This window comes from Rhinoderma darwinii, chromosome 2 (assembly GCF_050947455.1).
Source record: "Rhinoderma darwinii isolate aRhiDar2 chromosome 2, aRhiDar2.hap1, whole genome shotgun sequence".
In the NCBI taxonomy this organism is placed as follows: Eukaryota; Metazoa; Chordata; class Amphibia; order Anura; family Rhinodermatidae; genus Rhinoderma; species Rhinoderma darwinii.
The window spans coordinates 38,054,197-38,069,272 of NC_134688.1; the positions used below are offsets into that span (position 1 = coordinate 38,054,197).

General features: G+C 40.6%; 1 protein-coding gene across 7 annotated transcripts in view; it reads left to right on the forward strand.

Moving 5' to 3' along the window:
- DYNC2H1 (dynein cytoplasmic 2 heavy chain 1) overlaps positions 1–15,076 on the forward strand; it is a 372,805-nt gene that overhangs the window by 307,621 nt on the left and 50,108 nt on the right. The window contains exon 87 of one of the 7 annotated variants that reach the window (XM_075851542.1): positions 7,196–7,289. The exons of the other annotated variants lie outside the window; for them this stretch is intronic. Within the exon in view, the coding sequence (XP_075707657.1) occupies positions 7,196–7,270 (75 nt within the window). The 3' untranslated portion in view covers positions 7,271–7,289. Of the gene's footprint in view, positions 1–7,195; positions 7,290–15,076 lie in introns of those variants that run through there. 7 annotated transcript variants of the gene reach the window in all.

Sequence of the window (15,076 nt, forward strand, 5' to 3'; positions counted from 1 at the left end):
AAAACTGTCCCACTAAACATCCGGTCCCCCGCCAGTGCTATAAAAATCTATTAAATTCTCATAATCAGCATGACGGGGGACCGGAATGTATATTAGTGAGTGTACTCACATACTGCAGGGACTACACTGCTAATACTTTTCGGTCCCCACATAACCCCTTTTAAAATTATTTTTTTTTCCTTCCTTGCAAAATCAATCCAATTGAAGTTTTGTTAGGAAGAGAATATTGGAGCAAGACGTGTATTCAGCTCCCTAAGGAGTAACAATTTACTCGTGGCCCTGATCGTCCTTTTGTGTTGTAAAATAAGCCAGAAGTAATATGCTTCATCATTTAGAGCACGCCAGTGTTATCTTAATACTCCAGAGATGTTCTATATCAATGCGAATAAAAAGGAAACATTTGTTGCCATGGGAACTACGGTCTCGTATGCATTTTTACCAAACACCTAAACATCAGTTCATTTAACTCTTTACACCGCGGCCTATAGATCGGCATTTAAATGAAGTCGCCTTTACAAAGTGCTTGAAGACGGTGATTACACTCCTGAAGGAAGTTAATGATATTCTCATCTCACATGCGACAGGGGTCACTTATTACAAAACTTAAATTGGATACAGTCATTTGTAGGCATGAAATAGATTTTCAAACTCCAGAAATCAATCAGGGCAATTGGACTTGGAGTCTTTGTAGCATGGTAATTTCAATCTAGAAGCATTTGAAAGCGTTTCCTAGTGAGAAGTCGTGGTCATCTGGTGTTTGCATCTTGTAAAGATGAAGATCAATTTTCCCATTTATATTGTCACAGATGGCGCAGTAGTATTTTGTTTGTTTTATCTTTCAAGCGATTGCTCACAGCATGTGCAGGAGGCTTAATGGGGGCACATGAGGTCTCTGTGGTTCCATAGTATGGAGCCGTCGGTCCTCGGTGTGTCACCATATAATGTTCTGTGCAGCAGAGTATTATGAGGTTAACAACCATAGAAGGGAGGCTTCTAGGGGAGATCCGTTCCGTAAAACTGAAACCGAATGAGTATGACACAGAGGCATACCGCGCATTAGTGCCCCCATACGGGATATATGCCTCCCAACCATCCATTTTTTTGTGGGTTTACGGGGGTGGGTCTATGGAAATAAGACCTAAAATGAGCCATTCTGGATGTTTTGTAGGCGTTTCTGTGTGGATCGGAGGCAGAGCTTAAAGAGGCTCTGTCACCAGATTTTGCAACCCCTATCTGCTATTGCAGCAGATAGGCGCTGCAATGTAGATTACAGTAACGTTTTTATTTTTAAAAAACGAGCATTTTTGGCCAAGTTATGACCATTTTTGTAGTTATGCAAATGAGGCTTGCAAAAGTCCAAGTGGGCGTGTTTAAAAGTAAAAGTCCAACTGGGCGTGTATTATGTGCGTACATCGGGGCGTTTTTACTACTTTTACTAGCTGGGCGTTCTGACGAGAAGTATCATCCACTTCTCTTCAGAACGCGCAGCTTCTGACAGTGCAGATCTGTGACGTCACTCACAGGTCCTGCATCGTGACGGCACCAGAGGCTACAGTTGATTCTGCAGCAGCATCAGCGTTTGCAGGTAAGTCGATCTTACCTGCAAACGCTGATGCTGCTGCAGAATCAACTGAAGCCTCTGGTGCCGATGTGGCCGTCACGATGCAGGACCTGTGAGTGACGTCACAGATCTGCACTGTCAGAAGCTGCACGTTCTGAAGAGAAGAGGATGTTACTTCTCTTCAGAGCGCCCAGCTAGTAAAAGTAGTAAAAACGCCCCGATGTACGCACATAATACACGCCCACTTGGACTTTTGCAAGCCTCATTTGCATAACTACAAAAATGGTCATAACTTGGCCAAAAATGCTCGTTTTTTAAAAATAAAAACGTTACTGTAATCTACATTGCAGCGCCTATCTGCTGCAATAGCAGATAGGGGTTGCAAAATCTGGTGACAGAGCCTCTTTAAAGTGGTTTTCCCATGAGGGACATTTATGACATATCCACAGGATATGTCATAAATGTCAGATAGATGCGGGTCCCACCTTTGGGACCCGCATGTATCTCTAGAACGGAGCCCTCTAAACCCCATTCTAGCTTTTTGTGCTCACGCAGCCTCCCAGCCATTTACTGATTTACATGGTCGGGAGTTACAGAAACTGCGTAACTCGCTGAGCTACGCTGTTTCCGTAACTCCCATTGAACTGAATAGTAGTTACAGAAACAGCGTAGCTCACTCTTGAGAAAGGTCCTGGACACAAGGACTGAAATGTTGCACGTGCGCTAATTAAGTCCACACTTTGTCCACTTACTTTTCTGGGGTGCTGCTTATTTTCTTCTTATTATTTTTATATATATATATATATATATATGTGTGTTATACAGGACTTATGAAGATCATTTTCTTTCTTTACAAGAAAATTGAGAAATGAGAAAATGTCTGTTTCTTTTGCTAATACAACGGCTATGACATAAGCAAAATATAGTAATCTGATCAGATATAATAATATGTACCCAGTTTACGTCAACAAAATCTGTATGCAATCATAAAAGTATACTCCTAAGGCCTCATACACACTTCCATCACCGTTTTATCGGCCGTTTTTGACGGATCCGTGTGCACTCCGTTCCGTGTTTCCGTTCTACACGGACGTTGTGCTTCCGTTTGGCTTCCGTTTTTCCGTTTAAAAAAACGGAAGGTAAACTTAATTTGGACTTGTCTCATGTCCCAGGAAACACCCATAGAAAGGTTACAATAAGTTTTTGGTGCTGTTTTCTGCAGCTTTCAGAGCATAGAGAACAGTTTGAGATTACTCTGCTTGGCTTGCTTTGTTTTTTTTTGGAGTGAAGTGTGTGCACTTATTTTGTGACGCTGGGCACTAGTTCCCTGCTGCCATCTGTGCGTCAAAAGCTCCTTGGCAAGTTCCTCCCACGCGGCGTCCTTTTTATAGCGGTCGTGGTAGCATTCTACCCGCGCATCCCACAGTTCTGGGTGATCATGCACCAATGCTATGATTCTCTCCACATCCATCTTCAGGAATGAATGTGTACTGTAGTCTGTGAACTTTGATTCACCCAGCCGTTGCTATGGCAACGGATCCGTCAAAATTGGATGGCATACGGAAGCCTTCCGTGTGCCATCCGTTTTTTTGACTGACCCATTGACTTCTATGGGCCACACGGTCACTGAGTTACTGACAAAAGTAGGAAATGCTTTACTTTTGACGGAACAACGTCTCAAGGCTCCAGTGGAAGGAGCTGAAACATTGCTACTGTTTATGGGACAATAAAGTACCCTCTTTTTCACTTTTACCTGAACGGAGTGCTGCCTATTTTTTTGCATTGTAGATACAGTGAAGGAAATAAGTATTTGATCCCTTGCTGATTTTGTAAGTTTGCCCACTGTCAAAGACATGAACAGTCTAGAATTTTTAGGCTAGGTTAATTTTACCAGTGAGAGATAGATTATATAAAAAAAAGAAAAGAAAATCACATAGTCAAAATTATATATATTTATTTGCATTGTGCACAGAGAAATAAGTATTTGATCCCTTTGGCAAACAAGACTTAATACTTGGTGGCAAAACCCTTGTTGGCAAGCACAGCAGTCAGACGTTTTTTGTAGTTGATGATGAGGAATGCACACATGTTAGATGGCATTTTGGCCCACTCCTCTTTGCAGATCCATCTGTAAATCATTAAGATTTCGAGGCTGTCGCTTGGCAACTCGGATCTTCAGCTCCCTCCATAAGTTTTCGATGGGATTAAGGTCTGGAGACTGGCTAGGCCACTCCATGACCTTAATGTGCTTCTTTTTGAGCCACTCCTTTGTTGCCTTGGCTGTATGTTTCGGGTCATTGTCGTGCTGGAAGACCCAGCCACGAGCCATTTTTAATGTCCTGGTGGAGGGAAGGAGGTTGTCACTCAGGATTTGACGGTACATGGCTCCATCCATTCTCCCATTGATGCGGTGAAGTAGTCCTGTGCCCTTAGCAGAGAAACACCCCCAAAACATAATGTTTCCACCTCCATGCTTGACAGTGGGGACGGTGTTCTTTGGGTCATAGGCAGCATTTCTCTTCCTCCAAACACGGCGAGTTGAGTTAATGCCAAAGAGCTCAATTTTAGTCTCATCTGACCACAGCACCTTCTCCCAATCACTCTCAGAATCATCCAGATGTTCATTTGCAAACTTCAGATGTGCCTTCTTGAGCAGGGGGACCTTGCGGGCACTGCAGGATTTTAATCCATTACGGCGTAATGTGTTACCAATGGTTTTCTTGGTGACTGTGGTGCCAGCTGCCTTGAGATCATTAACAAGTTCCCCCCGTGTAGCTTTCGGCTGAGCTCTCACCTTCCTCAGGATCAAGGATACCCCACGAGGTGAGATTTTGCATGGAGCCCCAGATCGATGTCGATTGACAGTCATTTTGTATGTCTTCCATTTTCTTACTATTGCACCAACAGTTGTCTCCTTCTCACCCAGCGTCTTACTTATGGTTTTGTAGCCCATTCCAGCCTTGTGCAGGTCTATGATCTTGTCCCTGACATCCTTAGAAAGCTCTTTGGTCTTGCCCATGTTGTAGAGGTTAGAGTCAGACTGATTAATTGAGTCTGTGGACAGGAGTCTTTTATACAGGTGACCATGTAAGAGCTGTCTTTAATGCAGGCACCAAGTTGATTTGGAGCGTGTAACTGGTCTGGAGGAGGCTGAACTCTTAATGGTTGGTAGGGGATCAAATACTTATTTCTCTGTGCACAATGCAAATAAATATATCTAATTTTGACTATGCGATTTTTTTTTGATTTTTTTTTATATAATCTATCTCTCACTGGTAAAATTTAACCTAGCCTAAAAATTCTAGACTGTTCATGACTTTGACAGTGGGCAAACTTACAAAATCAGCAAGGGATCAAATACTTATTTCCTTCACTGTAGATAGATAGAGGCTCCTGTGTTGAGCTGAAACGTAGTGTGTATATGGACCAATAAAGCACCTTTTTCTACTTTGCTTACAGCTTGGAGTGCTGCCTGATTTTTGGATTCTACTACAGCAGGTCTGTTAGCCCTGGCCTGGGCAGGTCGGCACCCATCCATGATTCACAAGGCTGTGCGGCTGACATTGTATTTGGACTATAGATAGATAGATAGATAGATAGATAGATAGATAGATAGATAGATAGATAGATAGATAGATATGAGAGAGAGATAGATAGATAGATAGATAGATAGATAGATAGATAGATAGATAGATAGATAGATAGATAGATAGATAGATATGAGATAGATAGATATGAGATAGATAGATAGATATGAGATAGATAGATATGAGATAGATGATAGATATGAGATAGATATGAGATAGATAGATATGAGATAGATAGATATGAGATAGATAGATATGAGATAGATAGATATGAGATAGATAGATATGAGATAGATATGAGATAGATAGATAGATATGAGATAGATAGATATGAGATAGATATTAGATATGAGATAGATATTAGATAGATATGAGATAGATAGATATGAGATAGATATGAGATAGATAGATAGATATGAGATAGCTAGATAGATATGAGATAGATATTAGATAGATATGAGATAGCTAGATAGATATGAGATAGATATTAGATAGATATGAGATAGATATTAGATAGATAGATATGAGATAGATAGATATGAGATAGATAGAGAGATATGAGATAGATAGAGAGATATGAGATAGATAGATAGATAGATAGATATGAGATAGATAGATAGATATGAGATAGATAGATAGATAGATAGATAGATATGAGATAGATAGATAGATAGATATGAGATAGATAGATAGTTATGAGATAGATAGATATATATGAGATAGATAGATAGATAGATAGATATTAGATAGATAGATAGATATGAGATAGATAGATATGAGATAGATAGATAGATAGATAGATATGAGATAGATAGATATGAGATAGATAGATAGATAGATAGATAGATATGAGATAGATATGAGATAGATAGATATGAGATAGATATGAGATAGATAGATATGAGATAGATATTAGATAGATATGAGATAGATATTAGATGGATAGATATGAGAGATAGATTAGTTATTAGATTAGTTAATAGATAGATTATAATATTATAATCTAATATGATAATATTATATAAATATTTAATATTTCCAAAAATGTTATTACAAAATAAAAAAAGACAAGAATAATTATGAAAATCCATAATTTTATTTGTATAGTGAGAACTAATATACAGTCTTTTATATGTAATTGCAACCTCTGCTTCCCCTATGAGGGTATGTTCACACGCACTAACCAGAAATGTCTGAAAATACGGAGCGGTTTTCAGGTGAAAACAGCTCTTAAATTTGCGACTTTTTTTTTAACAACTCGCGTTTTTCACGGCCGTCTTTGGAGCTGTTTTTCAATGGAGTCAATGAAAAACGCCTCCAAAAACGTCCCAAGAAGTGTCCTGCACTTTTTACGTTGAGCCGTCATTTTATGCGCCGTATTTTGACAGCGACGCATAAAATAAAGGCTTGTGGGAACAGAACACCGTAATTCCCATTGAAAGCAATGGGCAAATGTTTGTAGGCGTATTAGGGGCATTTTTTCAGGCATAATTCGAGGCGTAAAACGCCGGAATTACGTCTGAAAACCGTGCGTGTGAACATACCCTTACTATGCTGGGATGATGTCCTAATATAGAATTTTTATGGTCTGGGTCCCTGATTTTATATATTAAAGTCCCAAAATTAAGGCCCATTCACTCGGGCAAATGATCGCTGCCGATCATTGCTCTGCGTTAAAAAAACTTGTTCGTTGGCTAATTTTATCTTTTATGCGACACTTAAAAATCATTGTTGTCGGCAGCACATCTCCCCATGTGGATCCGCTGCTCACATTATCTAAACTGTGGACTGAACGATCAAATTGACATCTGCCGGTCTAAAGGGTCTTCAATCGAGCGTCGATTGACCTGTAATAAATACCCACTTCTACCAGTATGACGTCACTGCTGTTTGTTTAACCCCTTTTTCATTCTCGTCTTCCAAGAGCCATGACTTTATTTATTTTTTCATTGCCATAACCATATGAGGTCTTGTTTTTTGTGGGGAGAGTTGTATTTTTAATGTACCATATAATGTATTAAAAAACATTTACTTTTTTTTTGGTAAGGTGGAATGGAAAAACACAGCAACTCCGATTTATAGTTTTTTGGGTTTTGCTTGTACAGCGTTCACCGTGCCGTAAAAAGGACATTAACTTTATTCCGTAGGTCAGTACGATTATGGCGATGCCAGATTTATAGAATGTTTTTTTGTGCTTTACTATTTTTACAAAATTAAAAACAGTTGTAAAAAAAAAAAGTTGTTTTGTGTCGCTATATTCTGAGAGGCATAACTTTTTCTTTTTCTTTCAATGTAGCGGTGTGAGGGCTTATTTTCTGTGGGACGAGCTGTAGTTTGTATTGGTACCATTTTAGGGTACAATATCCTTTTTTGATGACTTTTTTTTTTTATTAAATTTTTTGGGGGGTGGCAGGCGACCAGCACATCAGTAGCAGTTCCGCAATTTTGCACGAGCCCATAGACTTTTATGGGCAAGTCCGTGGCACAATTGCAGACCGGAATAGGACATGTTCTATATTTTGCGGATTATTTCTATGGCTCGGACACACATCTGTAAATACACGGAAAGGTGTCCGTGGCCAATAGAAATTAAGGTTTCCGCAGAATATCCGTAATTACAGATATAAACTATGCATGGGGCCTTACACATTTTGCTAGAATATGGTATTTCCAGAACAGTCTGCACATATTATAAAGCCATATTTCATAACTTTGCAACTGGAAACAGTGATCCAAGGAGAAATTTGTTTTGAAAGTGCCAAAACCTTAAGATCTGAGTTTTTTAGGGCAGAAATGTGGGCAATGTTTGGGATTCTGACCTTATTGGGCTGGTTATCATTAAATCAGTTTTGGTGTGTCAAGAATAATAGCATCCAATAATACTGCGGTTTATTGGAATGTTTCACATTTTGTAGGCGTTTAAGTCGTGTCTTACCAGAATACGTTTGGCACCTTGTTATATGTTTTTGTAATATTTGAGAACTATTTGGGATCAGTGAGGTTTAAATACGATCGTGTGGCTAATAAATTTGAGGAAAAAGAAAAAAATATACTGACAGAATTTAGTTGTAAATATTTAATATAATTTGGAGATTTCTCCAGCCCAAAAAAATAAATTGAGTTTTACAAAGATTCCTGGAGGCGGAGGCGCACTGGGCCTCGTATATCCAAATCGTGCCAGAGGGAACAAATATTCTCTTTGCCCATATCAACCCATTTACATTGTGTTGGATAAAGAAGACAGCTGCCAGACAATAATGTTGCCCCTAAAACATTAATTTAGGGGCAAGGAGGTGGTCCGTTTGAACTCCCTCTACATTGTTGCATTTGTATGACACGTTATTGGTGCCAGAAGTTACAGTGAAGGAAATAAGTATTTGATCCCTTGCTGATTTTGTAAGTTTGCCCACTGTCAAAGTCATGAACAGTCTAGAATTTTTAGGCTAGGTTAATTTTACCAGTGAGAGATAGATTATATAAAAAAAAGAAAATCACATTGTCAAAATTCTATATATTTATTTGCATTGTGCACAGAGAAATAAGTATTTGATCCCCTACCAACCATTAAGAGTTCAGCCTCCTCCAGACCAGTTACACGCTCCAAATCAACTTGGTGCCTGCATTAAAGACAGCTGTCTTACATGGTCACCTGTATAAAAGACTCCTGTCCACAGACTCAATTAATCAGTCTGACTCTAACCTCTACAACATGGGCAAGACCAAAGAGCTTTCTAAGGATGTCAGGGACAAGATCATAGACCTGCACAAGGCTGGAATGGGCTACAAAACCATAAGTAAGACGCTGGGTGAGAAGGAGACAACTGTTGGTGCAATAGTAAGAAAATGGAAGACATACAAAATGACTGTCAATCGACATCGATCTGGGGCTCCATGCAAAATCTCACCTCGTGGGGTATCCTTGATCCTGAATAATGTGAGAGCTCAGCCGAAAGCTACACGGGGGGAACTTGTTAATGATCTCAAGGCAGCTGGGACCACAGTCACCAAGAAAACCATTGGTAACACATTACGCCGTAATGGATTAAAATCCTGCAGTGCCCGCAAGGTCCCCCTGCTCAAGAAGGCACATCTGAAGTTTGCAAATGAACATCTGGATGATTCTGAGAGTGATTGGGAGAAGGTGCTGTGGTCAGATGAGACTAAAATTGAGTTCTTTGGCATTAACTCAACTCGCCGTGTTTGGAGGAAGAGAAATGCTGCCTATGACCCAAAGAACACCGTCTCCACTGTCAAGCATGGAGGTGGAAACATTATGTTTTGGGGGTGTTCCTCTGCTAAGGGCACAGGACTACTTCACAGCATCAATGGGAGAATGGATGGAGCCATGTACCGTCAAATCCTGAGTGACAACCTCCTTCCCTCCACCAGGACATTAAAAATGGCTCGTGGCTGGGTCTTCCAGCACAACAAAGGAGTGGCTCAAAAAGAAGCACATTAAGGTCATGGAGTGGCCTAGCCAGTCTCCAGACCTTAATCCCATCGAAAACTTATGGAGGGAGCTGAAGATCCGAGTTGCCAAGCGACAGCCTCGAAATCTTAATGATTTACAGATGATCTGCAAAGAGGAGTGGGCCAAAATTCCATCTAACATGTGTGCAAACCTCATCATCAACTACAAAAAACGTCTGACTGCTGTGCTTGCCAACAAAGGTTTTGGCACCAAGTATTAAGTCTTGTTTGCCAAAGGGATCAAATACTTATTTCTCTGTGCAAAATGCAAATAAATATATATAATTTTGACTATGTGATTTTCAGTTTTTTGTTTTAAATATAATCTATCTCTCACTAGTAAAATTAACCTAGCCTAAAAATTCTAGACTGTTCATGTCTTTGACAGTGGGCAAACTTACAAAATCAGCAAGGGATCAAATACTTATTTCCTTCACTGTATATAGAAAGCGGGCTGCAGCTCCTCTATTCCAATAAGGTAAGGATAACACTTCTTGCCTCTGCTGTAGGCTTGTTCAGCCTTGTCATAGGGTCATTGTAAGATTTAAAATAAGGTTCAGATATTGATGGGGATTATAATCGACACAATATTTACATGACATTGCTGAACAGCAGCAGAGCACAGCCAGCAAGTTTTATCATAAGGATATAGAAGAGGAGCAACTGTAACTTCAAACACTGATAACCTAGCAATAAGAAATTTAAAAAAGAAGCACTACTAGTAATAAAATACCTATGAAACACCCAAACAGCGACATACGGCATCCGTGCTGTCATTGGGGACTTATTGGATAAGTAGGGGGATCGAGCCTGATACTAGAGAAATTTTCTCAGCCAGGCTCTGGAGCGTGCCAAACAAGCGCCAGCATGGCTTGTATTTATATGTTTTGGTAGTGGGGTCACAAGGGCAAAATTAAAAACTCACGCTTGGTAGCATCCCTCTTACTCAGTGGTGGTCAACCTGACATATTGTGGGGTCCCCAAATGCAGCGCTTGACTCCATCAAAGGGCCGCACATCATTCAACCACAGCCAGGTCAAGGCGTAGGCACCTACACACACATGTAGTAACATGTACATAGACATACACATGACACAACTTTTGGAGATGGGAAAGATATCACAGTTCCCCCATAACAGAGCATTAAATGTAGTAGCTCTTCTGTTTTTTTATAGTTGGGTGGAGCATTCAAAGTACAGAACCGCTCATGCCTCATTATTATTATTATTGGGAAGGCAACTACACCATATAAATTTGCCTTCCCCTGGGGCTGCACATCAGGCCACCAGTTGGGTACTCAACAGAACTACATGGCTTGGAGAAAGTAAAGGCAGGTTCACCCTGGGTGGTGGCCGTCGACAGTTGAGTTGAGAGTCTGCCCTGCACTTGTGGCGTTGCCGGGGATATTTAGTGGACACACTTGGCACCCACTACTTTATCTAAAATGCCTAGAGTTTCATATGCACTCTCCTTCACTAGCATGCATCGTAATGATGAACATATACAAGAAGTGGTCAAGAGTTTCTGCAAGTAAAACAGTCATGGTGGAAAGTAAAAAAAGAAATGTTGTTTACAGATGGTGCATTTGTTCAGAACATTTTGGACTGAAATTCCATGACTTTTTTTTCCTGGCAAATTTACTTCCAAAAAGCGCCAAGTGCAGATGCTCTAACCACATGTTTTGGATGTCAACACAGTGAGGGTGGAAAGAAGCAGTTCATGCCAAATACAGGGACCAAATAGCTTACATGCTGATGTGCTTATTTTTCCCTCTTCCTCCCCGTACAGATAAAGGCAGGATGGAAATAACTGTTTGTAATTATTAGTAATCTAGTCTTTAAGATGAAGATGCAAAAAGAAAATGACACTTTTTATGTTTAAATGTAAATCCTAAGTCAAATGTCGGTGATTTAGTGGTTGGCATGGTTGTCTTGCAGCGCTGGGATCCTGAATGTTCTCCCCGTATTTGCTCGAGTAGCCTCCTAGGTCTACAGTTTTCGCTCACCCTCTAAAAAAGATACTGATTTAGGTTAAGTGTGTAATCCGGGACATTTACAAGACGTTACAAGCAGGGGATGTGATAAAATAACAAAATACTGTAAGTATCACTCACCTGGTAAATCCGTCGCCGCTCCAGTGTCACCACTCCAGTTCTGTCCAGCAGTGATGACTTTCTGTCTACCCGCACATGATGGCTACAGGCAATTACGGTCCTTTACCGTTATTTGATCTACCATCACCAATATTTTATCACATTTCCTGTATTTACCAAATCTTTTTAAATGTGCCAGACAACCCCTTCAATTGCCTTCCTATGAATTGGATTGAGTGATTGCGTAATATGTCAGCAAATATAAAAGCGGCAAAAAATAATTTAAAGAGGACCTTTCACTAGGTCATATAAGTTGAACTGGTTAACTGACCTGAATAGCGCTGTCTCCCTGATTCCAGTGCCGTTTTTTAATGTTTTTTCTGGACTCTCCTGTTCCAGAGATATGGCCCACTGTTGTCTTGGCTCCCTATATGCTAATTTGCTGTAGTTAGTCAACGGGGTGGAGCTAGATTCCTGCCTCTGATGCTGACCAATCAACGTGAGGCAGCTTGAGGGTAGTTCACGCCCCGTTGGTGAACTACAGCAAATTAGCATTTAGCGAGCCAACATAATATTGGGATATATCTCTGGAACGGTGGTCCAGGAAAAAAAGAAAAACGGCTCTGGAATCAGGGAGGCAGTGCTATTCACGTCAGTAAACCAGTTCAACTTATATGACCTAGTGACAGGTCCTCTTTAAGTTCAGGACTGTCTTGTAGCCAAGCAAACGGGCATACATACGTGTACAATTGTCTAGGTTTCATTCAAACTTAACAGCAATCTTTACATTTTTTATTTGCTGCTGAAGTAAGAATGTTTAATGTCCGTAACGCCGGCCTTTTAACCTCTTAGCGCACATTTGTGTTATTGTACGTTATAGATTACGTTTCTTAAAGGCTCCATAAAAGATGCACGGGCACAGGATCTGCAGCTGTAATTGTCAGGCGTGGCCGCAACAAAAATGAATACGCTCTCTAATCATCCCCACCCTAAACCTTCCTCTCCTGCTATCTGGCAGGGCCCTCCTCTCGTCAGGACCCCCGTGCACCTGAACTGGCTGCACAGTCATATGTCCGGCCCTGATTTATACCACACGGTAAAGAATGCAAAAAGAAAAACTGTGGTGGAATTGTTTTTATTTCGTTTTTTTTTTTCATTCCCACACAACAAAAATACGTACCTCAAAACGCTTCCATTAAAAGCTTCAACTCGTCTCTTAAACACCACTTCACGGCATTTGCATGGAAGCCCATTTCTCTTTTGCCATACAGTAGCCATATAACAGTGCCCAAACAATTCTAACTCCACTTCACAGCCACTCCATTACGGACAGCAGCCGCACCAATACTGTGGGGAAATCTTGATTGTTGACATAAACTAGAAGTCCCTGCTTTTTGCTAAGCATTTTGTTAGGGGTCTGACCAATATGTTGTGCTATAAATGAGTAAATTGTAGTGAAAATGGCATTGCAGCCTTATGAACACTTCTCCATATGCCCTATTTTGCAGTTGTGGTGGTCTCTGGTACTGCAGCTCAGTTCTATTCTATTTTTTGGGTGAAAATCCTGCACTTAACTTGTTTTGTCAGAACTACATCTTAGTGAGGATAGTCTAGAACCTGTGATCTGCAGACTATTTAACAGGAGAAACATCACTACAGCCCTTCCAGGGCCTTTCACACAGTGATGTCCCAATTTAGTAGTTCATAGGCTCGGAGGTTCACTGGCTCACTAGCAACCATGGCAGAAATATGGGATGAGTAAGGGGGTAGCAAGGTCCAGCCCAGTGAACTGACGGACCACACAGCTTCTCCATGAAGATCTTCAATATGACAAACATTTCCTGCTTTAGAACTCAGGAGGCAGGAGAAGTCAGTGTCGCAAATGGCCAAGCTATGAACAGCGAAGCGGCTTAGAGCCCGCTCTGCAAGGAAAAAGCTAAAGGGGCTTCTGTACCTTTGATATAAAGATCAGCTGAAGTACCAGAGTTTGGACCCCCACAAAAAAATATTATGGCATATCCTAGTCATATATCGTAACATTATATGATGGGAATACCCCTTTCTGTAATGTTTCTTATGGTAATAACATATTTAATGTTTTTGTTTTTTTTACCCCTAAGTCTTTTTCAGTGGCTGAGAAAGGCAGGGCACATCATTTGGACACACTTACTCCACGTTTGTTTTTATTATATTCTGTTGGGCGACATATTACATTACTGCTCCAAGTACTATTGAGATCGACCGCATACCGTACAATATCTTTGTGTACAGAGCCTGAGGTTTTATCGTTTTCTTGGGTAATTTGTGAAATGACGGTAACCACCACTAGAAGCAGAAATTGTTGTTCCAGACGTTTAACGTCAAGAAGATCTAATCACCTTGTGCAGAGAAGGAACGGTGTCGAGTGCCCGTCTAGCAAATTCATTGCATATCCCATGGTCGGATGACTTTAGGTTGAGACTCGCTGCATTGGTTTGAAACTGCTTGGGAGACTAAACAGATATTTATAGAAGAATATCATTTCTACCTGTGATCTAAATCATGGCACCGTTCAGCCTACAAACACGCCAATTTTCCATTGTCAGCCATTTAACAAGGTCTTGGGTTGAAAGCAGAAAGTTTCATTCAAAGCCCTGCGCAAAATAAAATTACTTTACAAAGATTTTCCTTCTCCCCGTGGCAATACATCGGTTCATATCCTTACATTCTCTGACCTTTACAGCTAGCTGTTTTTTGTTCGTTTATTTTTGCCCTAACCCATACCTGATGTAAGATCTAGCTTTAATAAAGAAATGACTGGGAAGACGCACAGGGCGCTCAAATTGATTCTCAAGTCAAAAGAAAAATAAGAATAGAAACTCTATCGTATATCTGATGTCCTGAATGGACCAGAATATATTTAGCAGTTTCTACTTTTGTTAGGTTTTGCAAAGTGAATTAGGTTTTCCCTTTATTTTCCTTTATCTCGGTTTTTAAAAAAAAAAATGAAAAACTCCTGCAGTGAGACAATTTATGAGAGCATCCCCGAACTGTGCCTACTTTTGTACTTTATAGTGTACTTCTAGTATTAATCAGTCGCCCAACCTGATGCCAGGCCGGGAGAGACGCTACTGCACACTGGGCTGTTGCCTTGGCAACCATACCACGCCCAGACAGTATGGTGCATGTGTAATTAGAATAGAACCCATGAATGATAGTAAGGGCTGGCTCCAGGTTTATGTGGGCCCTTGGGCAACACAGACTTAGTGAGCCCCTTTGTGGGGGAACTCACGGCGACAGTAAAATGGCAGAAAACGGCAGTATGTGCCCCCATATAAAAGCTATGCCCCCAGTTTGTGCCCCATATAAAGTTAGGCCCGTTTATGT